General features: G+C 53.8%; 1 protein-coding gene across 2 annotated transcripts in view; it reads right to left on the bottom strand.

Annotated features, from left to right (window-relative positions):
* Positions 1–12,023, bottom strand: part of LOC137445064 (polycystin-1-like) — a 90,827-nt gene extending 78,804 nt beyond the window's left edge. For both annotated transcript variants that reach the window (XM_068146470.1, XM_068146472.1), the window contains exon 1: positions 11,594–12,023. In XM_068146470.1, coding sequence (XP_068002571.1) covers positions 11,594–11,847 — 254 coding nt within the window. In that variant the 5' untranslated portion in view covers positions 11,848–12,023. The remainder of the gene's footprint in view (positions 1–11,593) is intronic.
* Between the last annotated feature and the right edge of the window lie 11,207 nt (positions 12,024–23,230).

The following is a 23,230-nucleotide window of genomic DNA, read 5'->3' as shown; positions in this document are numbered from 1 at the left end:
AATGCTGCTTCATTTGGATATTAGGAATAGTTTCTTTGCTGCAAGAGCTGTCAGGCACTGGCCCAGGCTGCCCAGAGAAGTGGTGGAATTACCATCCCCAGAGGTGTCCAAGAAGTGAGCAGATGTGGTGCTTCATGACATGGTCTAGTGGCCATGGAGGTGTTGGGTGGAAGGTTGGACTTGATGATCTTAGAGGTCTTTTGCAACCTTAATGATTCTGTGCTTCATCACCCAATGACTGGTTCTGCTACTGCCAGACAGCCCAGGAGAAACAAGAATTAGGACCCCAAGAAGTTAAAAGAAACAAATGCAAAAGTTGGGTTGAAGACAGAAAGAGAATTGAGACCATCCATGCCACAGGCCCATGTCTCATCCCAGCAGTAGGATCAAGCTCCTGCTGAGGGCTTTTTTACTCTAGATCATTAATAAAGGAAAAAGAAAACAACCCCAAAAACTGGTACTGAAATGAGTTTCACGGTGTTAAAGACAGACTGGAGGTGCTGGCAGCACTGAAAAATCACCCTGCTGAGCAGATCAAGACCCAGGAACATGGCCAAGGCCTGCTGAGATGGACCACCTTGTCCCAGCAGAATTCCTCTGGCTCTGTACATCATTCTCTGTACCTGCAGCCTGGTGCTACAAGCTCAGGTCCCAGCTCCATGTCCTTCATCCCTGAGGAGCCCAGAGGGAGCAGCCACATCCTCTCAGGAGCTGACAGACTGGGCTGGAGTCAGCACTGAGTCCCTGTTTGGAGCTGAGATGTCTCTGTTTGGAAAACTGATGGCATTGCCTTGAAAGAAAGGGCAAAGCTGTGCAGAAAACACAACTTTGCTTTATTTTAGGTGGTTTAAAAGCAAAACAAATGGCTGTCCAGCAAGGATGGCACAGTGAGCTCCTGCTGCCTGCCACAGTGTCAGAGTCACAGCACGTGCCACCAAAGCACAGGGTTAAGTGTTTAGCTCAAGGATGATGGCAAGAAGGGGCTGAAGGTAGAACCAAGGTTATCAACAAGATGGTCAGGATGAGTCTGTGTTTTGTGCTCTTTATCTTGCTCAGACAAGATTCAGATGCCCAAAGAGCTAGTCTAGGAGAACCCTTTGCTGCCTTCCCACAAGAATGGCACAGCACCAAGGAAGCAGGAATCAGCAATCCAGGGCATTCATCCAGTAGCCAAGCATTCCAGCCCTCCACAGGCACTGGCTTCCCATAAATAACCCCCAGCCCCACTGCCCAGCCAGGGCAGGCTGAGGGCAGAGGAAGCAATGAGAGCCCAGCTCACCCCACCGGGGTCAGAGCTGGAAACAAAACACCGAGCCCCAGGTCCCGCTCTGTGCTCCAGATGTTAGACAACACTGCCCCCAGTAGCTCGGCTTCCTTCCCAAGCTAAGGTATGCACTGCAATTCCCTGGCTGTGGAAGGGAGAAGGACAAAGTGGGAAGTAAACCCTGGCCTTAAGCACACCATGTGCAGTCTCCTTGGCTGCTGCAGAATTTAGCACCTTCCAGGAATCAGAGAATGGCAGAGGCTGGAAGAGATCTCAAAAGATCATCGAGCAGGATCACCCAGGGCAGGGCACACAGGAACACATCCAGATGGGGCTGGAAAGGCTCCAGAGAAGGAGCCTCCACAACTTCTCTGGGCAGCCTGCTCCAGGGCTCCAGCAGCCTCACGCCAAAGAAGTTTCTCCTTTTGCTGGGGTGGGACTTCCTGGGCTCCAGTTTGTGCCCATTGCCCCTTGTCCTATCGTGGGATACCACTGAAACTACTTCAGGAGATGCTTGTGTCCTGTGGGAATGGGGGTGTTGGAGACTGATTTCCAAACCCAGTCTCCACTCCCAGTTCTCTCTGGAGCTATGGGATCAAGCTACAGGATGTGTCACAGCTCATTCTCTGGAGGACAGACCACAGCAGTAGCCTTGCTGTCTTCTTGTAGAGCTCTGATGGCTAGCAGCAATAAACCCTTAAATGCTGCCTGTTCCAAATGATGCCAGAGGAAAACACCCAGTCTGACTGCTGGCAGAATCACAGAATGGTTTGGATTGGAAAGGCCCTTCAAGCTCATCCAGTTCAACCATTAAGCCAACACCACCACGGCCATAAACCACGTCTCCAAGTGCCATGGCCATACCTTTCTTGAAACCTCCAGCGATGGGGACTCCAACACCTCCCTGGGCAGCCTGTGGCAGTCCCTGACCACGCTTGCAGCAAACAAATTGCTCCTGATCTCCAATCTAACCCTCCTCTGGCACAATTTCAGGCCTTTTCCTCTCATTCTATCACCTGAGACTAGGGATCAGGTCATGGATCACTCCAATCAGTGCAAAGCAAGCCCATGGCAACACAACTGAAATTGGAAGCTGTGTCAGGCGCAATCCATGCAGGCAATCAAAATTAAATTACCCAAGGACAGTGACACTGCTGCACTGACAATTTAGTCTCCTGCAAGCACCAGAAAGGCAGAAAGGTGATGAACATCTGGCCAGCTACTGGCTGCAATCAATGACGTGAGGCAAAGCAGTGAGGACCAGGAATCTTGGAGCTCAAGCTCTGGCTGCTGAGCTACTGAAGTTGTTTTCTGTTGTATGAAACACAGACTTGAGAATCAGTGATGCTTCTGGCACACCCTCCAAAAAATGGGGAGTGTCTTCTCTCTAAAACTTGGGAATTGTCTTGTGTCAGTCTAGCAGAGTCTGGAGCACCACCCAGACAGCTCAAGCTTTGTTTCCACGGCACTGTGCCCTACAACAGCTCTCCTGCACAAAGCAGTTTTCCTGTTCGCTCTCCAAGTGCAGCCATTTCTCGCTGCTCTGAGCACAACCCACCACACACGAGGGCTGCAGCAAACTTCCTCAACACAACAAGCTGACTGACACAGCCCAGATCTTGGCCTCTTCCAAGAGCTTTTGTCTTGCCACCTCAGTTTTGACTCCACCAAATGGTTTCAGGCCCCCGCTGGAAGCTTTGTGCTGCTCCATGTACTCAGAGGCTGCACATCTAGGCAGTCTATAAAGCAAAATGACTTCATGTTTTGCCTCTGCAGGAGTACAATAACGTTCCCACACTCTGATAGAAACCTTTGCTCCACACAGATTTAATTCATTACTTATGAATCTCTGGCCAACGTCACCGCTCATTTCAGTGGCTCTCTGCTCCCAGCTGTCTCCTGCGTCCAGGACAGGGAACCCTTTTGTCACCAGGTAGCAGAGAAGGTTTCCTGACCAATGGCTTCACCAACCTGTTGCTTATGTAGCACTCCTCGTGCAGAAAGCCCAGGCTGCAAGAACGACCTGTGCTCTCCAGCTCCCTTATAGAAGGTTGGCCAAGAGCCAGCATCTTTTCCATTGGAAACTCTTCTCCCAGGGAATCACCCTGCATCCTCTTTCAGCTGAGTGCTTTGTTTTCTTTCAGGAGAGAGAAGATTTCTTTTAACTGTGCTGTGCTTAGGTGGGAGGAGAGCTTTGTGACACAAATCACTGCTGGAATCATTTATGAGCCCAGAATGGCAGCAGCTCGGCTAACACCTCAAAGCCAAGTGCCCATATCCCACAACTTAAGCTTCTGCAGGATTGCTTGGACTCCCTGCAGCTCTTGGATAAGGCTGGCCCTTTGCTCTGGCTGCACTGTGCAGGAGCTACAAGCTCCCATAGGTGGTACAGCAGTACAAAATACATTGCTTGGACCCCCTGCAGCTCTTGGGTAAGGGCTGGCCCCCTGCCCTGCCTGCACTGTGCAGGAGCTACAAGCTCCCAGAGGTGATACAGCAGTACAAAATACTAAAGGTGCCAGCTGACTGCACTTTCCATATCCAAATCCTCCTTTCAAAAATTCACTCTTTCCAGACAGCTTTCCAATCCCCTTTCACCTGGGAAGGGCTGAAACACAGCTCTTTGCTGAGGGCCAGCTCCACACAATGCTGCCTTGCACTGGCCCAGGCACAGCACAGACTCTTTCACAAGGTCTTCACAATGCTCCTGAAATATGTCTGTGGGTGACAAGGCAAGACACTGTCCCCAAACCTTCATCCCACTCCTCTCTCTCAAGAAGAGTAGCTTGAACAGAGGTGTCTGTAAAAAACCTAGCTAATAACAAATGTGGCTGCAACACTTTTCTTAGGGACACCACTCTGCATGTCATTTGCAGTTTCCAGCTGTTCCTCAGCTCTCTAAGCCCCAGAAGGTGGATTCACAGAATCACAGAGTGGCAGGGGTTGGAAGGGACCTCGGGAGATCATCGAGTCCAACCCCCTGGCCAAGGCAGGGTCCCCTAGAGAAGGCACACAGAAACACTCCTGTGCACAGTCTAGAACGCATGTGCCAGCACCTATGTCCTGCGGTTGAAAACATGGCATCTGAGAGCAGCAGCAGAGACAGGGACTGCAGCATCTGGGTTTTCTCTGAGCCGCACTTGGAGAAGCTGTGCAGTATTCCTGCCCTAGAACACAAGCAGCCCAGCTGTGAGGCCAGCAGATGAGCAGAGAAGGACAAAAATAGCCTCTCCTGTCGTGCTCTTTTAAGCCACACGAGCCTGCCCTACAAAAACAAACACAGAGGAGGAGCACTCGGGGGGTTCGCAGCTGTCCGAGGGCTGCGGCGCGGCACAGGGACGATCCTCTCAAGACCCATGGGGTATTCCCCACCACCCCGCAGCTAACCACCACGGGGCTGTGTGCAGAGCCGCTGCCACTCGTGGTCCCCAAAGGGCTATTTTCACCGACCTGACCCAACCCAGAGCTGCACACTTCAGGCCAGGGTCACTCCACCCCTTCCCGAGGCGTGGCTTTAGAGAGAAACGAAGAGCTTTGGCCAACACAATTGGTCTGGGCTCCTGCTTTCCCAGGCTTAGCTGTTCCTCTGGTTCCTCCCTCAGGAGGACTCAACCCACACCCTTCATCCTCTTTTTAGACAGCCACTCCCACCTCTCCCGACCAAGAAGCCTAGGCTGTAGCAAGACCTACTTAACCCATTCCCAGCAGGAGCCGTGCCCTGGGACAAGCAGGAAAGGTGCTCACAGAACCCCACAGCCCTGCACCACGGAAAGCAAGGAGCAGCTTCCCTGCCCGCCTCAGTCGCAGCTGCAGAGAAAACTGCTCTTTCGCTTCTGGATCTGCAGAAGTTCTCCTCCCTGCCAGAGGAGCCCAGCACAGCAGGGATTCTGCGGGAGCCAGGGCCGAAGTCCTGCCAGGGGATGTTGCAATGGAGCTGTGAGGAGGCCGCTGCTGGGGATCTGCAAGTACCATTAGTGATGTCCATCCAAGGAGGTGGGCACAGGCTCCAGCCAGGCTACAAACTCCACCCTGGAAATCTCAGTTTCAAACCAGTGGAGCAGTTTCGCCTGCAGAAGAGCAGCCCCAGAGGGGATCTGAGCACTGCTCGGCAAGAGGCTGGGGCCAGACTCTGCTCAGTGGTGCCCAGGGACAGCACAAGGGGCAGGGGGCACAAACTGGAACCCAGGAGGTTCTGTCTGAACAGGAGGAGAAACTTCCTTGGTGTGAGGCTGCTGGAGGCCTGGAGCAGGCTGCCCAGAGAGGTTGTGGAGTCTCCTCTGGAGAGATTCCAACCCCCTCTAGTCATTGTGACCCTGGGCAAGCTGCTGTCAGTGCCCCTTCTTTGACAGAGGGGTTGGAGTGGATGATCCCCAGAGGTCCCTTCCAGCCCCACAATCTTGGATTCTGGGATTAGACCTCATGACTTCATCATCAACATGCAAAATAACACTTGCACAGAGCCAGATGTGCTGCTTGATACAAGGAGCTGCCTGAAGAGGTGCAAGGAATATACATTGCCCAGCCCCCCCCCTAGAAGGAAAAAGGCCACAGAACGGTGTCCAGGTACACAGTCGTGCTGGCAGATGCTCCTGAGCATTGTCAGAAGACTGTGCTCCCTCTAACAGCAGCTGTCTGCAGCTGTTCTTGCCTTTGACAAGCCACTGGGACTGTCTGTAGTGACATGAATTGTGGATCCAAGCCAGGACTCTGCCAGCCTGTTCCTGGTCTTTGAGACTGTACCAAGACACCAATCCATGGCCTTCTTCCTTCTGGTCACCTGGGCAACTTCTTTTTTGTCCTAACAGCTGCAACTTAAAGTTGCTCATGCAGACAGCTCCTTGTATCAAGAAGCTCATCTGGCTCTGTGCAGTTGCTTTGGATGTTGATGATGAAGTCCCAGAATCCCAGCATGGTGGGACTGGAGGGAACCTCTGGGGATCATCCACTCCAACCCCCCTGCTCCAGCAGGGCACCCACAGCAGCTTGCCCAGGGGCACAGTGCCCAGGGGGGGTTGGAAGCTCTCCAGAGGAGACTCCACAACCTCTCTGGGCAGCCTGCTCCAGGCCTCCAGCAGCCTCACACCAAAGAAGTTTCCCCTCCTGTTCAGATGGAATCTCCTGGGTTTAAATGTGTGGGTTTCTGTCACTACCAGGGCTTACAGCTGTAGCTGCACCAAAGTGCAAATCCCAAGTCTTTCCATGAACATCAAGGGAGTGAAACACCTGGGTGCTGCTTGAGATTATTTAATTACAACATGGTGCAGGAACATCTCCAAACACTGCCTCTCCAGGGAAGCCTTTGCTTACCGAGAAGGATGGTTGTGTTAGCACATCTTTAAACACCATAAAAATGCCCCAAAAAACAAACATCCAAGGTTTTAATTTGAAATTGAGTAAGTTTCTTGCTCATGGGACTTGGACTTCTCTGAGGCTTCAGGATGGAGCACAGTAACCAAGCCAGCCCTTCTGCTGGTGCTGCAATGGCATTAGGGTGACACTCCAGGAACACCAGGGATCATTATGCTCTCACAGAATAGTACAGAACTACCTCTTTGTCTGGGGCTTAATCTACAGTCTGCTTCCGTGATTGGCCCCTTCCACAGGCTGAATGACCCTCGTTTGCAAAATATTTATCTAGCACCTCATTTGGGCTTTTCCCCCCTCCAAAATCCCTTACAACAGAGAAGCACAGCCTTGTTTTGAGGGGGATGTGGCTTCCTATAAGAATGACATTCCAGGCTGCAGGAATTTTCTCTAGGAACTCGGCAGACCAGCCTGAGCACTGCTGTATAGACACTGCACCTCTTCTGCTTCTACCTGAACTGGGTTTTAGTCTTAATTGTAATTTCCCCCATAGATAGATAGATAAATTTTGAACATCCCTTGAGCCTTTAAGAGTTTTTTACAGCATCACATAACCATACCAAAATCTACTGATTGTTGCCAACCCCTGAGACTAAAATACCCCAGATCAGAAAATCTGCTCATTTTAGGATGGTTTGCTTAGGTGAAGTCACTGCTGGGCAGCATAGCGCTGGGGACTCACAAATGCACACAAGCCCCACAGGGGTTCAGATGAAAGCTCAGGCCCTCCAGATCTGTGAAGCTCCTGACGAGTAGGCTGATGGCAGAACTGCTCTGTTATTTCCTCCTTCTCACCCATCCATGAGTGGATTCAATGGGCTGCCCAGGGAGGTGGTGGAGTCACTGTCCCTTGACACTTTCAAGAAACCTGTGGCCCTGGTGGTCTCAGGTTGAAGGTTGGACTGGATGATCATAGAATCTCAGAATCATGGAACGCTTGGGTTGAAAGGGACCTCCAAAGGTCATCCAGTCCAACCCCCCTGATCTTAAAGGTCTCTTCCACGTGAAACAATTCTACGATTCTCAGTAGTATTTCACATTCATGAAGGGAGTTTCACCTCTAGTCTCATAAATCAAGACTCTAATCTCCACTTCAAAACTGTCACCATCCTGAAGATGTGACAGAGGGAGCCAGCATTTGCAAGGGAAAAGTCAGAACATCTTTACAAGGTTTACTTCCAGTTGAGGAATAAAAGAAAGGACATGGGCTGGTTGAAACAGCTCAGTCTCACAGTGAACATGAAGAAAATCCATAGCTCTGAACGCAGAACACTTGAAAAGAGCTCGGATCAGAGAGCTTCTCAGACAGAGGGACTTGGAAGTGCAGTGCTGCCACTTGAAGCACGTTGCTCTGGAAGTGGAGTTTGTTTCCCTGTCTGCAGATGCTTTGGAAAAAGAGCTTTTGCTCTTGCTTCCAGCCAGACTTTGCGTTACGCTTCAAGAACCCGACTCTGGCGGTGGGAAAGGGCCAATATTCCCACTCACTCTGCCTGGAGACCGCTTCCAGCTAGCTCTGTAGCGTCTGCAAGCAGCAGAGCTCATTTCCTTAGTGATTCTTTGGATGGGGCACTTCTCTGCTCCTAGTAACAGCGTGGCGCATTTGCTCCTTCGCGGCTGCTGCGTCCAGAACGTCTGCTAGCAGAGCAGTTCATTTCCTAGGCCTTACCATGGAATCATGGCATTGTTTCAGTTGGAAGAGACCTCTAAGATCATAGATTCATAGAATGGGTTGGGTTGGAAGGGACCTTAAAGCTCATCCAGCTCCAACCCCCTGCCATGGGCAGGGACACCTCCCACCAGCCCAGGCTGTTCAAGGCCTCATCCAGCCTGGCCTTCAACACCTCCAGGGAGGAGGCAGCCACAGCCTCCCTGGGAAACCTTTTCCAGTGTCTCATCACCCTCACTGGAAAGAATTTCTTTCTAATATTCAGTATAAATATGCCCCCCTCCAGCTTCAATCCATTCCCTCTTGTCCTGTCACCACAAGCCCTTGTAAAAGGCCCCTCCAGCTCTCCGGTAGCCCTCTTCAGGTACTGGAAGGTAGCTCTAAGGTCTCCCTGGAGTCTTCTTTTCTCCAGGCTGAACAACTGCAGCTCTCATAGCCTGTCCCCTAGTCCAACCTTCAACCTCAGGCCATCACGGCCACTGAACCATGTCCCCAAGTGCCATGGCCACACATTTCTCAGACACCTCCAGGGACAGTGCCTCCACCCCCTCCCTGCGCAGCCTGTTCCAATCCCTGACCACTCCTGCAGTGAAGACATTTTTCCTAGCAGATTGCTTCTACAGCTAGAGGTGTCCCATTTGCTGAGAGCAACTGCTCATGCAGGCTTCTGCCGCAGAATCAGGAAGCTCCAGTCTCGGTTAATTTTCTGCACTCAGCCTTTTGAAGGCTGTTGTCATGTTGGGTTAACCAAAAAAAAATGTTTTGTTGAGATACTAAAATGCTTTTCTCTAATGAAAGACCAGACAGCAATCATTAAAAGTGTTACTGACTTTATCTGTCAGCATTCAGTCAAGAGAACATGAAATGAATAGACAAAACTGCTTGCATAATGTCACTGTGCCAGAGCCAGAGTCCCTCTCATCGCAACAGAAATCAATCTGTCAGTCTTTCATGGGCACAGTGATGACACACAGACACACACCCACCTTCTTTCCCCTCATCAGGAGGTCAAGCAGGGCAGTGAACTTCTCCCCAAAGGAAATCCATGTGCCACAGACTGCTCCAGCACATCCTAGACCAGTCATCAAAGTGTGACCAGCGCACACTCCTTCAGCTGAGCCAAGACTAGACACAGAAGATGATCTGCTGGCTGACAAAGAAGGCTCCACTCTCTGAATTCCAAGACACATCCCTCAGCGCAGCAGAGCTCTTCCTCTCATCACGCTGATCTGACACTGCTGCAAACAAACATTTCCCTATTGAAATCACAGGGAGATGTCACAAACACCATCCTCCCATTTCAGTTACAGAGTCAAAGAACACACTGGGTTGGAAGGGACCTTTAAAGGTCATCCAGTCCAACCCCCCTGCAGTAAGCAAGGACGTCCCCAACTAGAGCAGATTGCTCAGAGTCCCATCAAGCCTGACCTTCAATGTCTCCAGAGATGAGGCTTCCACCACCTCTCTAGGCAAGCCATTCCAGCATCCCACCACCTTCACACCACCTTCTTCCTAACATCCAAACGTCCATTAGTGTTCTCTCTGCTTCAGCAGATTTCCCCTTTCCATATTCCAGGCACTTTGTTTGTAGATCTGCATGAGCTTTGGGCACATCGTTTTGTGAACCTGCAAGAGCTTTATGCCCAACTTCCCTTTGTCACTGCACAACAGAATCTGATCCAAGACATTCTGGGAGCTGAGCTTCTACCACTCGATGCCTCTGAACAACAATAATATAAACAGTCTCAAACACTTACTACCTAAGTGAATAATCCTAGAGTCACACTGCAACAACCCCAAATACTTCCAAAGCCCTCAGCAGGCTGCTCTGTGATCACCAGCGAGGCACAGGCACGTTCTGCCCATCACAGCAGCGCGTTTGGTCTCCAGAGCTGCAGACCCCCATGGCCAGGGGACCGCAGACAACACAGCACCAGAAACCCTGCAGCAGAAATCAGCCTGCCCCAGGCAGGGACTGTCTGCAGCAACCAACGGCTGGGCTCTCTGGAAAAGCCTAAGAGTATCTTGTAAGAGCACAGTGGGGAAACACCTTGCCTGCTGGATTTAGACACACACTTTCCAGACACATCTCACTGACCTCCAATTTCATGTTCACTGTGGTGCTTCTGCAATGTGCCTTAGCCCAGGCTGACACTAGAAAGTGGAAACTTTGGAATACGTGAATAGAAAAGCAGATCTTTAGCTTATTGAAATACCAGCACCAATTAGTGCTGCTGAGATTTTTCTGCTTGCTGGGCCCCATGTCACCTCGCCTACATGAATCACTCCACGCTTTTGTCTTCTCAAGGACAGAAAAGTTGCTCCCTAAGGAAAACAAATTGAGGTTCAAAAATCATTTTGGGTTTTTACCCAAAGCACTTTCCCCCTAACTCTATTTTCTGTGTCATAACTTTACAGAAGTGACTGAGCACAAGGATCATTCTCAGGCCCCTCCAAGAAACACCTTTCCAAATGATTTTCCCAAACAGCAGACTCGGCATCCAGGCACAAACAAAACTGTCATCCCATCCCAGCACTTCCATGGATAAATTTATATTTGACCTTGTTTCTTGAGTCTTCTGGGTTCACCGTTAGCAGTGTTCAAACCACATCCAACTGCTCGCTTCCTGACACCATTCTCCCCCTGCCATTTCCCCCAAAACCTCAGAAATTAAACTCTCAGCACAAAACCTCCATCACAGCAGCTCCCAGCTCTCTTTGACCCCATTCTCATGGGGAATGTTGTCCAAAGGTCCCCCCAACATACCTGTTGGGTTGTTTCTAACCTCACTCCCTGGTGTTACCCAGCCAGTTCATAGAATCCTTTGGGTTGGAATTTACCTTCAAGATCATTAAGTCCAGCTCTTCTCTACCAAGTCTGGTTCTAGACCACTTCCCTCAGCACCAGCTCTTGGCAAGACAACGCGTTAGGAGATGACCCAGCTTGGGCTCAGCCCTGCAGACTTGTCCCCAGCCGTGAAGGCAGCACATCCACCCAGCCACAGCTCCTAGGGGCTGCGGGCCCACGTCCTGCACCTCCTAAAGCAGGTTTTCCCCTTTCCTCCTCTCTGCCCACGCCTGCCCCCTCGGGCTCCTAGCAAACTTTCTGCTCTGTCTCGATGTTCGTCCCTGCCCCATCCATCAGGCTGAGCAACGCTCGAGGGCGACTGGAACTGCTGGGCTGCCGGCCCAGAGCCGATCCCCAGTCCAGAGAGGAGTCCCCGGGCCCCGGGAAGAGCCCCCGACCCGCAGCAGAGCCCCGGGCCCGGGCCCAGCCCCGAGGCCACCGCGGTACTCACAGCTCGGTGGCAGCCGAGGGGAAGCCGGTTCCCGGCCGCTCCATCCCTCGGGCAGAGCAATTGAGGAGGCAGGCGGGGCCGGTGCAGGTACAGTCGGCGGCGCAGGGCTGGCAGGCGGGGCCCGGGGGTGCCCGCGCCGCCGCCATCCCCCCGCACAGCAGGGAGCAGAGCAGGCACCAGCCCGAGAGCGGCAGCCGCGCCGCGGGGGCGCCATGTCTGCGCTGTGATCCAGTGTCTGCATTTCCCAAAGGCATCTCTCCCTACGGGCATGGCATGGCCCCGGCCCCGCCGCTCCCCCGGCCGGGCCCGGCCGCGCCCCGCTCCGCTGCGCTCCGCTCCCTTCCGCCGCCGCCCGCCGCCGCTTCCCGCCGCCGCGCGCCCCGCTCAGCGCGCGCCGGGCATGGCGGCCACCGCCGCGGGGCTGCCGATGCGCTGCGGTGGCCCGGCCCGGCCCGGCCCGCTGCTGCTCCCCGCCGCGCTGACAGCCCCGGCCCGGTGCCTCTCGGTTCTGCGCTCTCCGCTCCGCCCGGGCCGCGGCCGCCACCTCCCCCGCTCCGCCTCCCGCCCGGCGGAAACCCGGCGCCGCTCCAGCCCAGCCGCCGGCCCGGGCCGCCCCCGCCGCCCGCCCGAGCCTCGCCGGGGAGAGAGGAGAGCTCCGCTACCCAGCCCGGGGGCTGATGCGGAGCTCCCGGCAGCGCTGCCGGGCCGGGCAGCGGGGCACACACGGGCCGCGGCTCCCTGCTCGGCAGCGGGGGTGCAGGGAGATCCCGGATGCGGGCGAACCCCTCGGGTCAGGGGGGCCGGGGAGCAGAGGGGTCCTGGGAGCAGGGTGATGTCGAAGGGCCGGAGAATCCCTGGGGAACAGGGCTATCCCTGAGTACACAGGTATCTCGGGGAGCAGGAGGATTCTGTGGATATGGTGGGGTCTCAGGACCGGGGGGGATCTCGGCAGCATGCCTGGGTAACGGGGATCCCGGGAGACAGGAGCATCCCGGGGATAAGGGCATCCCAGGGGATACAGGCACCCCGGGGAGCAAGGGGATCCCGTGTGTCGGGGGTGTCCCGGGAGCGTAAGGAACCCGGAGGGAAAGGGCATCGCGGGAAACAGATGCATCGCAGGGAGCAGGAGGATCGCGGAGCACAGGGGCAATCCTGGGGAGCAGGGGGATCACAGGGATAGGAGGATCCCGAGGGGCACAAGTATTACCGGGAACCAGAGAGGTCCTAGGGTGCAAGAGTGTCCCGGGAGCAGGAGGATGCCATGGGGCAGGAGTATCCCAGGGCAGGGGCATCGCGTGGGGCAGGGGCCGTCTCTGGGGACAGGCAGGAGCATCCCAAGATGCAAAGGCATTCCTGGAGCAGGAGCATCAAGGGGCTATGGGCACTCCTGGAGGGCGGGAACATTCCGAGGGACGTGGAAGTGCAGGAAACACGAGCATCCCGAGGGGCAGGGAGATCCTGGGGGACAGTGGCATCCCAAGGGACCATCCCTGGGGGACACAGGCACATCCTCCAGACACTGCGGCTGGTTTGCTCAGTGGGGGCTGGTATCTCAAGTACCAACCAAAGATTCTCTGACCCGGGCAAGCCTTTCAGCAGGGGTTTTGCTAAATGCAAATGAGCATCTTTCTCTTAATTTTTGTGATCCCATTAACTCCTGCAGCAATCCACACCCTTTCAAATATTCCTCTGTAATGCTGAGGTTCAGCACAGCACATCAGCCCTCAGCCCCTCAGCCCTGGTGTCAGCCATGCAGGCGTCCCCAGGAGTCCCCAGCGCTACCCATGTGCCAGAATCCCAGACTGGTTTGGCTGGGAAGGGACCTTTAAAACCCATCCAGTTCAACCCCCTGCAGTCAGCTGACATGTTCAATTTCGAGCAGGTTGTTCAGAGCCCAAATCAACCTGACCTGCAATGGTTCCAGGAATGGGGCATCTCCCACCTCTCTGGGTGACCTGAGTCTCACCACCCTCAGGGGCAAAAACCTCTTGCTTCTCTCTAGTCCAAATCTCCTTCTGTTTTCTTAAACCACCACCCCTTGTCCTGTCACAACACAGCCTGTTCAGTCTGGGCTGTCCAACCAGCACCCCTGGGCGAAGTCACCCATCCACAGAGAGGCTCAGGAAACCTGCCTGGCAGTTTTCAAGGCAGAAACCACAGGAGGAGTGGTGGGATGGGAAAGAGACACTTTAGCTGTCCATGGGCATCTGCTGAGCTCAGGCATCAGGGAGCCAGAACAGCTCTTTGGTTGCACCAGATGAAGGACAGGAGCCTCCAAGCCTGCTTCTCTTCTCAGAAGAGACTTGGGGGAGAGGAGGGATGTGCAGGCATGCTTGCCTCTCCTGGCAGCTGGCCTTGCCTAGTGCTTGTGCCCTCAATGGAGTCACCCCATGGGCACACACTCACTTTGGGGCCAGGGCATGGGATTTCGTGGCTGCTGTGGTCCTGTGCACCACAGCTCCTCCAAGCTCAGAGGCACAGGCAGCTTTCCTTCACCTGAGAGAAAAGAGCTGATGACTGCTGAGCTCACTCTCCCTCTGGCATGAGGTACCCTTGGAGAGCTCAGGAGAGAGGAGGACAACCAGCCAAGGGGGTTTGAACCATGGAGGAGTTTTTAAGGTGCTTTTATTTTTGGACACAGTGATTCTCCAGGGAACAAGGGGTTGAGCTGACAGCACTGGCTGTAGACCCACTGTGGTTAGGGAGCTGCTTTACACCCCAGAGGGGCTCTACCCAGAGTGATCGATTCGGGATGGGGCTGATCCCATAAAATCCAGAAGGGCCTACATGGTGTTAGGTACTGTCCCACTGAAACCCTAGGGACGGTATCGGTTTGTATCAGCTGGGGCTCCACATTTCCTTACCCTAATGCTGAGCAACCTGCCAGACTCCAGTTTCACTTCTTCACAAGGTGCTTTAATGTATGTGAGAATTTACTTTCCAAAAAACCATTTTGTGCCTTTTGGACTCCAAACCTGCCTGAAAGACACACAGGCTCCTGCAGGATGCGTTGTGCCCAAAATAGCTCAGTGCTTACTACTTCCTCATGTGACTACGGTGGATTTATTTCCTCTCCCTCAGCTGTAAATTGCTTTTTTTGGGGGGTGTTTTGGTTTTTTTCCCCCCTTTTTGCTGTACCGATGTCTGTACTTTTTTTCAGATAACAGCAAGGAGAAACCACCCTCTGTATGAGTTGTAATCAGCAGCTCAGATAGCTGATGTTACCTAGCAGATGTAGAGAACCTAAGAGCTCTTCCCTCAGAAGGCTGGAGCTGCCAAGCTGGAATGAGGGCTAGGAACAAGGAAGTCACTGAGTGAGTGGGAAAGGAGACAGCAAATCTCAACACAGCCACAGACGTTCTGTGCTCATACAGGATCACAATGTTTGATCCTGGAGGAAGGTCCTGTGGCGGAGTTGGGATGGGTTTTAGAAACCCAAGCTGCTTAAAAATAATGCAAGTGGGGAGGTTGCTGCTCATGGTGAAGCTGGGAACGGCTGCTCCTGGGGAAGGGATTCTTCTGGGTCCTCCTACTGGCAAGCACGCAGAGAGTTTCTCAATGCTGTTTACTTGCAGTGCAATTCCACCCCCCAACTAAGAGAGTATTAATTCTCACTGTCCCACCAGTCCTGCAGGCTGAACTCACCCAGGACAGCAGCAGCAGCAGATACACTGTGGTCAGCAAAACATGATGGAGCTATGGCCAGCTGGGAATGTCACTACTGCCTCCAGGCCCCTCCATCCAGATCCCAAAGACACTGCAGATGCCTTCGGCAGCCCCAAACCCTGCGGCACCCCTCTTCAGCACTGCATTTCTGGGCATTAAAGCCTTAGTTTGCTGCTTTTTCTCTCATCCAGAAATACTCTGTCACATTTATGCATGGGCTGGAGGGATGGGGACACCTCATCACACAGGTGCATCTCTGGCCCATGGAGGGGAAGCTCTGTGTCTCAACTGGAGGTTGGTTTGGGGCTGGGATAGCTGGGCCAGGACAGGGAGCCTTCTGTCTCCAGCAGTTTGTGTCCTCTGTACCTTGTGTTTGAAAACAGGCTGGGACAAACACTGGACTTGTCCTCTCTCCTTGTGTTTGGTCCCTTTGGAGGGGAGGTCCCTGCCCACCTATGGCCATGGTGCTCTGTTTGCTTTTATTTCCCTGCTTAGAAGTTTTCTAGCCTGATGGAAGTGGTACAGCATGTTCTCAGAAGGTGTCCAGGGGGACAGAGCTGTCCCATGAGCTTTTGAAGGGGATCTAGGTACCCAGGGAAGGTGAAGATCTCTCCTTGTCATGGGAGGATGCAGCTGTTTCCATCCCTGCAGGTTGTTGCTGTGTGAATGTATTGTTCATGCTCATCCTGCTAAGAGGGTATCTGGAGAACGACCCTTCCAGAAGCCACCTCCTTCCACCCAGACCTGGCTTCTGCATCACCTCTCGGTAAAAGAGCTGCAACCCATGACCCAGATGACTGCACAGAAGAAATGTTCGACACGGAGGGTGCTGAGAGCCTGGCCCAGGTTGCCCGGTGAGGTGGGAGCTGCCCCATGCCTGGCACCATCCCAGGTCAGGTTGGCTGGGGCTCTGAGCAACCTGCTCTGGCTGGGGATGTCCCTGCTGGATGAGCTTTAAGGGTTCCTTCCCACCCCGCACCGCGGTCCCCGGGCGCCCTCTCGCCCTGCTCCGCAGCCGCACCCGGGGTGGGGTAAAGGCTGGAGCAGCACCGGCGCCGAGTGTTGCCTAGAATCGGCCGCGAACAGAGCCCCGAGGGAGCAGCAAAGCCCGGGCAGCCCTGGGATAGACACCGGTGTGGAGAGGGGAAGAGCCCAGCTCCTGCCAGCAGCATCCTCCTTGCACGGGGATCCATATGGAATCCGTGCGTGCAGTGAGGGCTTGTGCGCAGCCTGATTTCCCAGCTCAGCCAGAGCCAGCAGAGCCACCTCACCTCCCGAGCAGATATAACCCATGCTGGATGAAAAGACTCAAGGGAGAACTTCTGGCTCTCTACAACTCCCTGAAAGGAACCACGTGAAGGGCAGTTTCTTCTCCCAAGGAACAAGCGACAGGACAAGAGGAAATGGCCTCAAGTCACCCCAGGGGAGGTTTAGGTTGGACACGAGGAACAATTTCTTCCCCAAAAAGGTTGTCAAGGCCTGGCCCAGGCTGCCCAGGGCAGTGGTGGAGTCCCCATCCCTGGAAGTGTTTCAGAGCTGTGTAGATGTGGTGCTTTCAATCAAAACCATTCAATGATTCTGTGAATTAAAGCAGCAATCTGCCCACCAAACAGCTCCCAGCTGCACCTCTGCAATGCTGGGCATAGGATCATAGAATCATAAAAGGGTAGGTGTTGGAAGGGACCTCTGGACATCATTGAGTCCAACCCCCGTGGCCAAAGCAGGATCACCTAGGGCAGGTCACACAGGAATGCATCTAGATGGGTCTTGAAAGTCTCCTTTGACCATCACACGCACCAGTTCCCCCAAGATCCAATGCTGCTGAAATCTCCTTTGCCAGCTGCAGGCACATCAGTGCTGGCAGCAGGGACAAACCAGCCCAGTCTCTTATTTCTTGTGTTGCTGGAAAAGTCCAAAGCACAAGGAGGGAACAAGGAAGTGAGTCGGGAAGATGCTGGCAGGTGCTCGCTGCAGGAGCTGGGACGAGACCTGCTCTCTGTAGTGGGTGCCCCATGACGGTCCAGCCTCATTGCACAGGGGCTGACCATGCAACATAGCAATGGGCAGCAACAGGGCATCAGTGCCCATCTGACCACAGCCAGGTCCCCCCCAGTTGCGGCTGCTTTGGGCCCGTTGCTATAGCAATGCTGATGTCGCAGCACCGTCAGGAGGCATTGCAGGGCTGGAGCTGGCATCTTGCATTGAGGAGGGTTGGAGACATCCTGGGGTTTAGCTGAGTAAAAAGTCAGGGAGCAGCCAGAGCTGCTCATTTCCTCACCATGGAGGGGTTCAGGAAGCCATGTCCCTTCTCCCTCACCTCTCACACCCACCAGCATGGCATGACCCTGATCTGCACAAGGAGAAGACTCCCAGCCTGGTGCAGAGAGCCCAGGAGAAGTGTTGTCTGGTCCCAAGCTTGACGTGTGATGCTCCTCTTTCCACCACAGATGCTACTGATGAGAAGCAGTGAAAGCTGAGGCTTCCCCTCCTCTCTGCAAAAGGTTTGAACATCCAACTCCTGATCATGTCTGGAAGCTCTCATGGGTGACTGCTGGAGCCAAGACTTTGCTGCTTTTGGTCCTTCACTGGCTGGAACCTTGGCTCATCTCAGTCTTGGCACAAGGAAAATTAATTTCCTGGCCTCAGCCCAATGCAGGCTCATTAAGATCTGGCACCATCACCCTTTTGTGTGCAGGAGGAGGCAGCAGGGGCCAGGGACATCACTGTGATTCCCTGGGGATGCCCATACAGACATGCCAGTGCTGGAGGATGTGCCAGGCATGCCTCGTGGCTGGCAGGGATGTCAGCCTGCAGGGAGCAGAACCTGTCTGGTGTGAGGGGTGTTTGCTAGGGGTTAGGTTATTTTACAGCCAGTATCAGCAGCCACAGTGTCCTGCTTGGCCCTGGATACTGGTGCCACCTCCCAGTGCCGTGGTGTGGGTACTCCTGGGGAGCCAGCATCAAAGCAGGGTGCAGGGGGAAGCTGTGCCCCACAATTGCCAGCATGAGCCCGTGACATTCAGCGAGTTACACCAAGGCTCTGCCATCTTGACTGGGCAGCTCTGCCAGGCTCTGGAGTCAGGGAAGAATTCAGACCTTCAGGGATGCTCTGGAGGCAGTGAAGATATTGTTCCTTATCTTCAACCTAACCCTCCCCTGGCACAATTTCAGGCCATTTCCTCTTGTTCTGTCACCTTGGTACTAGGTGATGCTAGGGAGAAGAGATGAACCCCCAGCTCACTGCAACGCTCTCACAGGGAGCTGTAGAAAGCAATGGATTCATAGGTTGCCCAGGGAGGTAGGTGGTGGAGTCATCATCCCTGGAGGTGTTCAAGAAACCTGTGGCCATGGCACTGCGGGACAGGGTTTAATGGTGTTGAGTCGATGGTTGGACTGGATGGTCTTAGAAGGCTTTTCCAACCCAAACAGCTCTATGACTCTGTGATCCCATGGGCTCTTCAAGAGAAACATTGGTGATGAAGGAGGTTGCCGGAAGATGGTGGTGGAAGATGTTCCTCAGGATGGGTCAGAGAAGTGGAAGAGCCCAAGATGGAAAGAGAGAGACTGTGCACAGGAGAGATGGCAGATGAACTAAGCAGCCAAAGGAAGAAGGGCTGCAATGTAAGATGGGGTTTGGCAGTGTCAGAGAGGGAAGAGACAAAAGCAGCCTCCCAGCAGAAGGCTGGGATTTAACTTTTGAAGCTGCAGGAGGAAAACAATTGCTTCCCACACAGAGGGAACTGCTGAGCTGCTGTCTGAGGAATTTCAATTAAAAGCCAGTGACACTGACAAAGGCAGCCAGATTGAAGCCCTCCAAGTTAAATGAGCAACGAGGAGGGGAGAACAATCAATGGTGAGGGAGGGAAAGGTGCCTGCTCAGTACCACGTGGGCTGGGACCTTCCCTGGGCAGCAGAGAGAAAACCAAAGCCTTCACCTGCCAAGTGTGGCAGGGTGCTGGGATCTACCTCCAGCACATGTCCCTCCAACATGCTCCCTCTGGGTCCCTGCATATCTACCCCTGGTGGGGAAGAAACTGTTCCTCATGTCCAACCTAAACCTTCCCCAGGGCAATTTGAGGCTGTTGCCTCTTGTCCTGTCCCTTGTTCCTTGGGAGAAAAGACCAAGTCTCACCTGGCTCCAGCCTCTCAGGGAGCTGTAGAGAGCAATGAGGTCTCTCCTCAGCCTCCTTTTCTCCAGGCTGAACACCCCCAGCTCCCTTTATTAGAATAAACCTTTATTAGAATAAACCAAACCAGGTTGGAAGAGACCTTCAAGATCATCGTGTCCAACCCATCAACCAATCCAACCCACCCAAACAGCTAACCCATGGCACCAAGCACCCCGTCAAGTCTCCTTCTGAACACCTTCAATGACGGCGACTCCACCACCTCCCCGGGCAACCCATTCCATAGCGCAATCACTCTTTCTGTATAGAACTTCTTCCTAACATCCAACCTGAACCTCCCCTGGCGCAGCTTGAGACTGTGTCCTCTTGTTCTGGTACTGGGTGCCTGGGAGAAGAGACCATCATCAGCCTGTCTACAACCTCCCTTCAGGTAGTTGTAGAGAGTGATAAGGTCACCCCTAAGTCTCCTCTTCTCCAGGCTAAGCAGCCCCAGCTCCCTCAGCCTCTCCTCACAGGGCTGTGTTCCAAACCCCTCACCAATTTTGTTGCTCTTCTCTGGACTCGTTCCAGCAAGTCAACCTCCTTCCTAAACTGAGGGGCCCAGAACTGGACACAGTACTCGAGGTGTGGCCTAACCAGTGCAGTGTACAGGGGCAGAATGACCTCCCTGCTCCTGCTGGCCACACTGTTCTTGATGCAGGCCAGGATGCCATTGGCCCTCTTGGCTGCCTGGGCACACTGCAGGCTCATGTTAAGCCTACCATCAACCAGCACCCCCAGATCCCTCTCTGCCTGGCTGCTCTCTAGCCACTCTGACCCCAGCCTGTAGCACTGCATGGGGTTGTTGTGGCCAATGTGCAGAACCCGGCATTTGGATGTGTTAAATCTCATGCCGTTGGATTCTGCCCATCTGTCCAGCCTGTCCAGGTCTCTCTGCAGAGCCTCTCTACCCTCCAGCAGATCAACTCTTGCCCCCAGCTTGGTGTCGTCAGCAAATTTACTGATGATGGACTCAATGCCCTCATCCAGATCATCAATAAAGATGTTAAAGAGCACAGGGCCCAGCACTGATCCTTGGGGCACACCACTAGGGACTGGTTGCCAGCTGGATGTGGCACCATTCACCACCACTCTCTGGGCTCGGCCCTCCAGCCAGTTCCTAACCCATCGCAGTGTGCTCCCGTCCAAGCCATGGGCTGACAGCTTGGCCAGGAGTTTGCTATGGGGGACGGTGTCAAAGGCCTTGCTGAGGTCCAGGTAGACTACATCAACAGGCCTCCCCACATCCACCAGGCGGGTCACCTGATCATAGAAGGAGATCAGGTTGGTCAGGCAGGACCTGCCCTTCCTAAATCCATGCTGGCTAGGCCTGATCCCTTGGCCATCCTGTAAGTGTTGTGTTATTGAACTCAGGATGACCTGTTCCATGATCTTGCCTGGCACTGAGGTCAGGCTGACAGGCCTATAATTCCCTGGCTCATCCAACCGGCCCTTCTTATGGATGGGCACCACGTTGGCCAGCTTCCAGTCCTCTGGGACCTCGCCAGTGAGCCAGGACTGCTGGAAAATTATGGAGAGTGGCTTGGCCAGCTCATCTGCCAGCTCTCTCAGCACCCTAGGATGAATCCCATCTGGTCCCATGGACTTGTGGGGATCCAAGCTGCTAAGGAGAGTTCCAACTACCGCCTCATGGAACATAGGGAAACTGTGCAGCTCCCTGGCTCCTTCTGCTAGCTCTGCAGACCAGCTGTCAGGAAGACGTTCTGCCCTTCTAGTAAAAATTGAGGCAAAGAAGGTGTTAAGTATCTCTGCCTTTTCCTTATCCTTGGTTACAATGTTCCCCTCCGTATCCACCAAGGAGTGGAGGTTTTCCTTCCCCTTCCTCTTACTATTAATGTATTTATAGAAGGACTTTTTGTTGTCCTTCACAGTAGAGGCCAGTTTAAGTTCCAAGTGTGCTTTTGCCTCCCTAATTCTCTTCCTACAAGACCTAGCAACATCCTTAAACATTCTCAGCTGGTCCTCCCCAGTCACGCTCTCCAGACCCTTCCCCAGCTTTGTTGCCCTTCTCTGGACCTGCTCCAGCTCCTCAATGTCCTTCTTGGAGTGAGAGGTCCAAAACTGAACCCAGGACTCAAGGTGCAGCCTCACCAGTGTCCAGTACAAGGGCACAATTACTTCCTGCTCCTACTGGCCACACCATTGCTGAACCAGGCCAGGATGCTGGTGGCCTTTTTGGCCACCTGGGCACTCCCTGGCTCATCTTCAACTGCTATCAACCAGGACCCCCAAGTCCTTTTTGACCAGTTTCCAGCCACTCTGCCCCTGGCCTGCAGCATCACTGGGGCTGTTGTAACCCAAGTGCAGGACCCAGCTGTTGGCTTTGTTGAACCTCATACAACTGACTTCATCCCATTGATCCAACCTGTCCAGATCCCTTTGCAGAGCCTTCCTACCCTCCAGCAGATCAACACTCTCACCTAATTTAGTGCCATCTGCAAACTGGCTGAGAGTGCCTCAATTCCCTGCTTAGGTGTAGCTCTAGCAGAGTCTCCAATCACCACTGGCACTGCCAGCCCCACTTTGAGCCCTGGCAGCCACCACAGCCCTGTTCTCTGTGGCATGCTGTGCTGGCAGGCACCTGGTAGCCCATTCAGCTATTTTTAGCAGCTATATTCCCCTGCTTTCAGCTGCAGTTATCTGATTAGTTCCTGTAACTACATGAGGATCAACATCTCCAGGCGTGACTGTGATCGCTGAGCAGGCTGCAGCTCTGCACCCACCTCTGCTAGGGGAGGAAAAACTTGCTAGAGATGCTTCTGCCTTTGGTGCTCAGAGCTTTGGTGCTGCAGAGGCTGACTTTTGGGCAGGATAAGTTTAAGGGCAGAGTTTCAGGAGGTTTGAGTTTCAGGGGATGAGCTTTGGGGGCTGAGGTTTGGGGGAGACAATTTTTCTGGGGATGAGTTTCAAGGGGATGAGCTTTGGGGGAGATGACTTTTGATGGGCTGAGTCTTGAGGGACTGACTTTCAGGAGGCTGAAATTTGGGAGAGATGACTTCTGAGGGGCAGAATTTCAGAGGGCAGAGTTTGGGAGGCACGAGCTTTGGCGAAGAGGAGTTAGAGTGGGCTGAGTTTCGGGGCAGATGACTTTTTGGGGGCAGCAAGGGCCAGCCCTTGCAGCACCTGACCTTTGGTAAGGGCAGCATTAACAAGGCCCTTTCCCGGTGATAAAGGCCCATCCTCCTCCGGCGTTGCCTTGATGCTGCAGCGATAAGCAGCTGGCTTTGTTTGCTCCTGAACACGAGGCTGCTGATGGAGATTTCCATCAGCAGCAGCCGGGGCTGAGACAGGGGAAAAGTCCCCAGGCATCAGCACTCAGTGCTTGTGGCCCGGTGTGCCCCAGAGGTGTGTAGTGCCAGGGCTCTGTACCCCTTTCCCACAGGCAGGTAATGCTGGAGAAAAGCCACACCATGGAAAAAGGAACAGTTAAAAGCCCCTCAGACAGCTCCAGCACTGCACTTTGCTTCGAGGCCTTGGACTCTATTGATGCAGCTGCTCTGGAAATCAGATTACATGCAGAGCCTTGGCAGTGAGTCTGCTCTCCCCGCTCAGGTCTTCCATCTCTCGGATGAGGAGCACACAGAGCAGGGGGAATAAACCTCAAGCATGAGAGCTTTTCCTCTGGCCTTAGCTGTGTGCTGGCAAACCCAGAGCTCCTGGGGCCCATGATGTTGTGCCCATGCCTGAGACTAGGGCTGGGAGAAGGAACATCTCACACAGGAAATGTGCACAGGAGCTCCTGACACACCTTTGGTGGGAGAAGGAGGATCTCACCCAGGAACCA

Source organism: Melanerpes formicivorus, unplaced genomic scaffold, assembly GCF_026170545.1.
Source record: "Melanerpes formicivorus ecotype bairdi unplaced genomic scaffold, bMelFor1.0.p_v2 SCAF_14, whole genome shotgun sequence".
Lineage (NCBI taxonomy): Eukaryota > Metazoa > Chordata > Aves > Piciformes > Picidae > Melanerpes > Melanerpes formicivorus.
The sequence above is the reverse complement of the archived record's forward strand: the minus strand, read 5'-3'. Positions and strand labels throughout refer to the sequence as shown.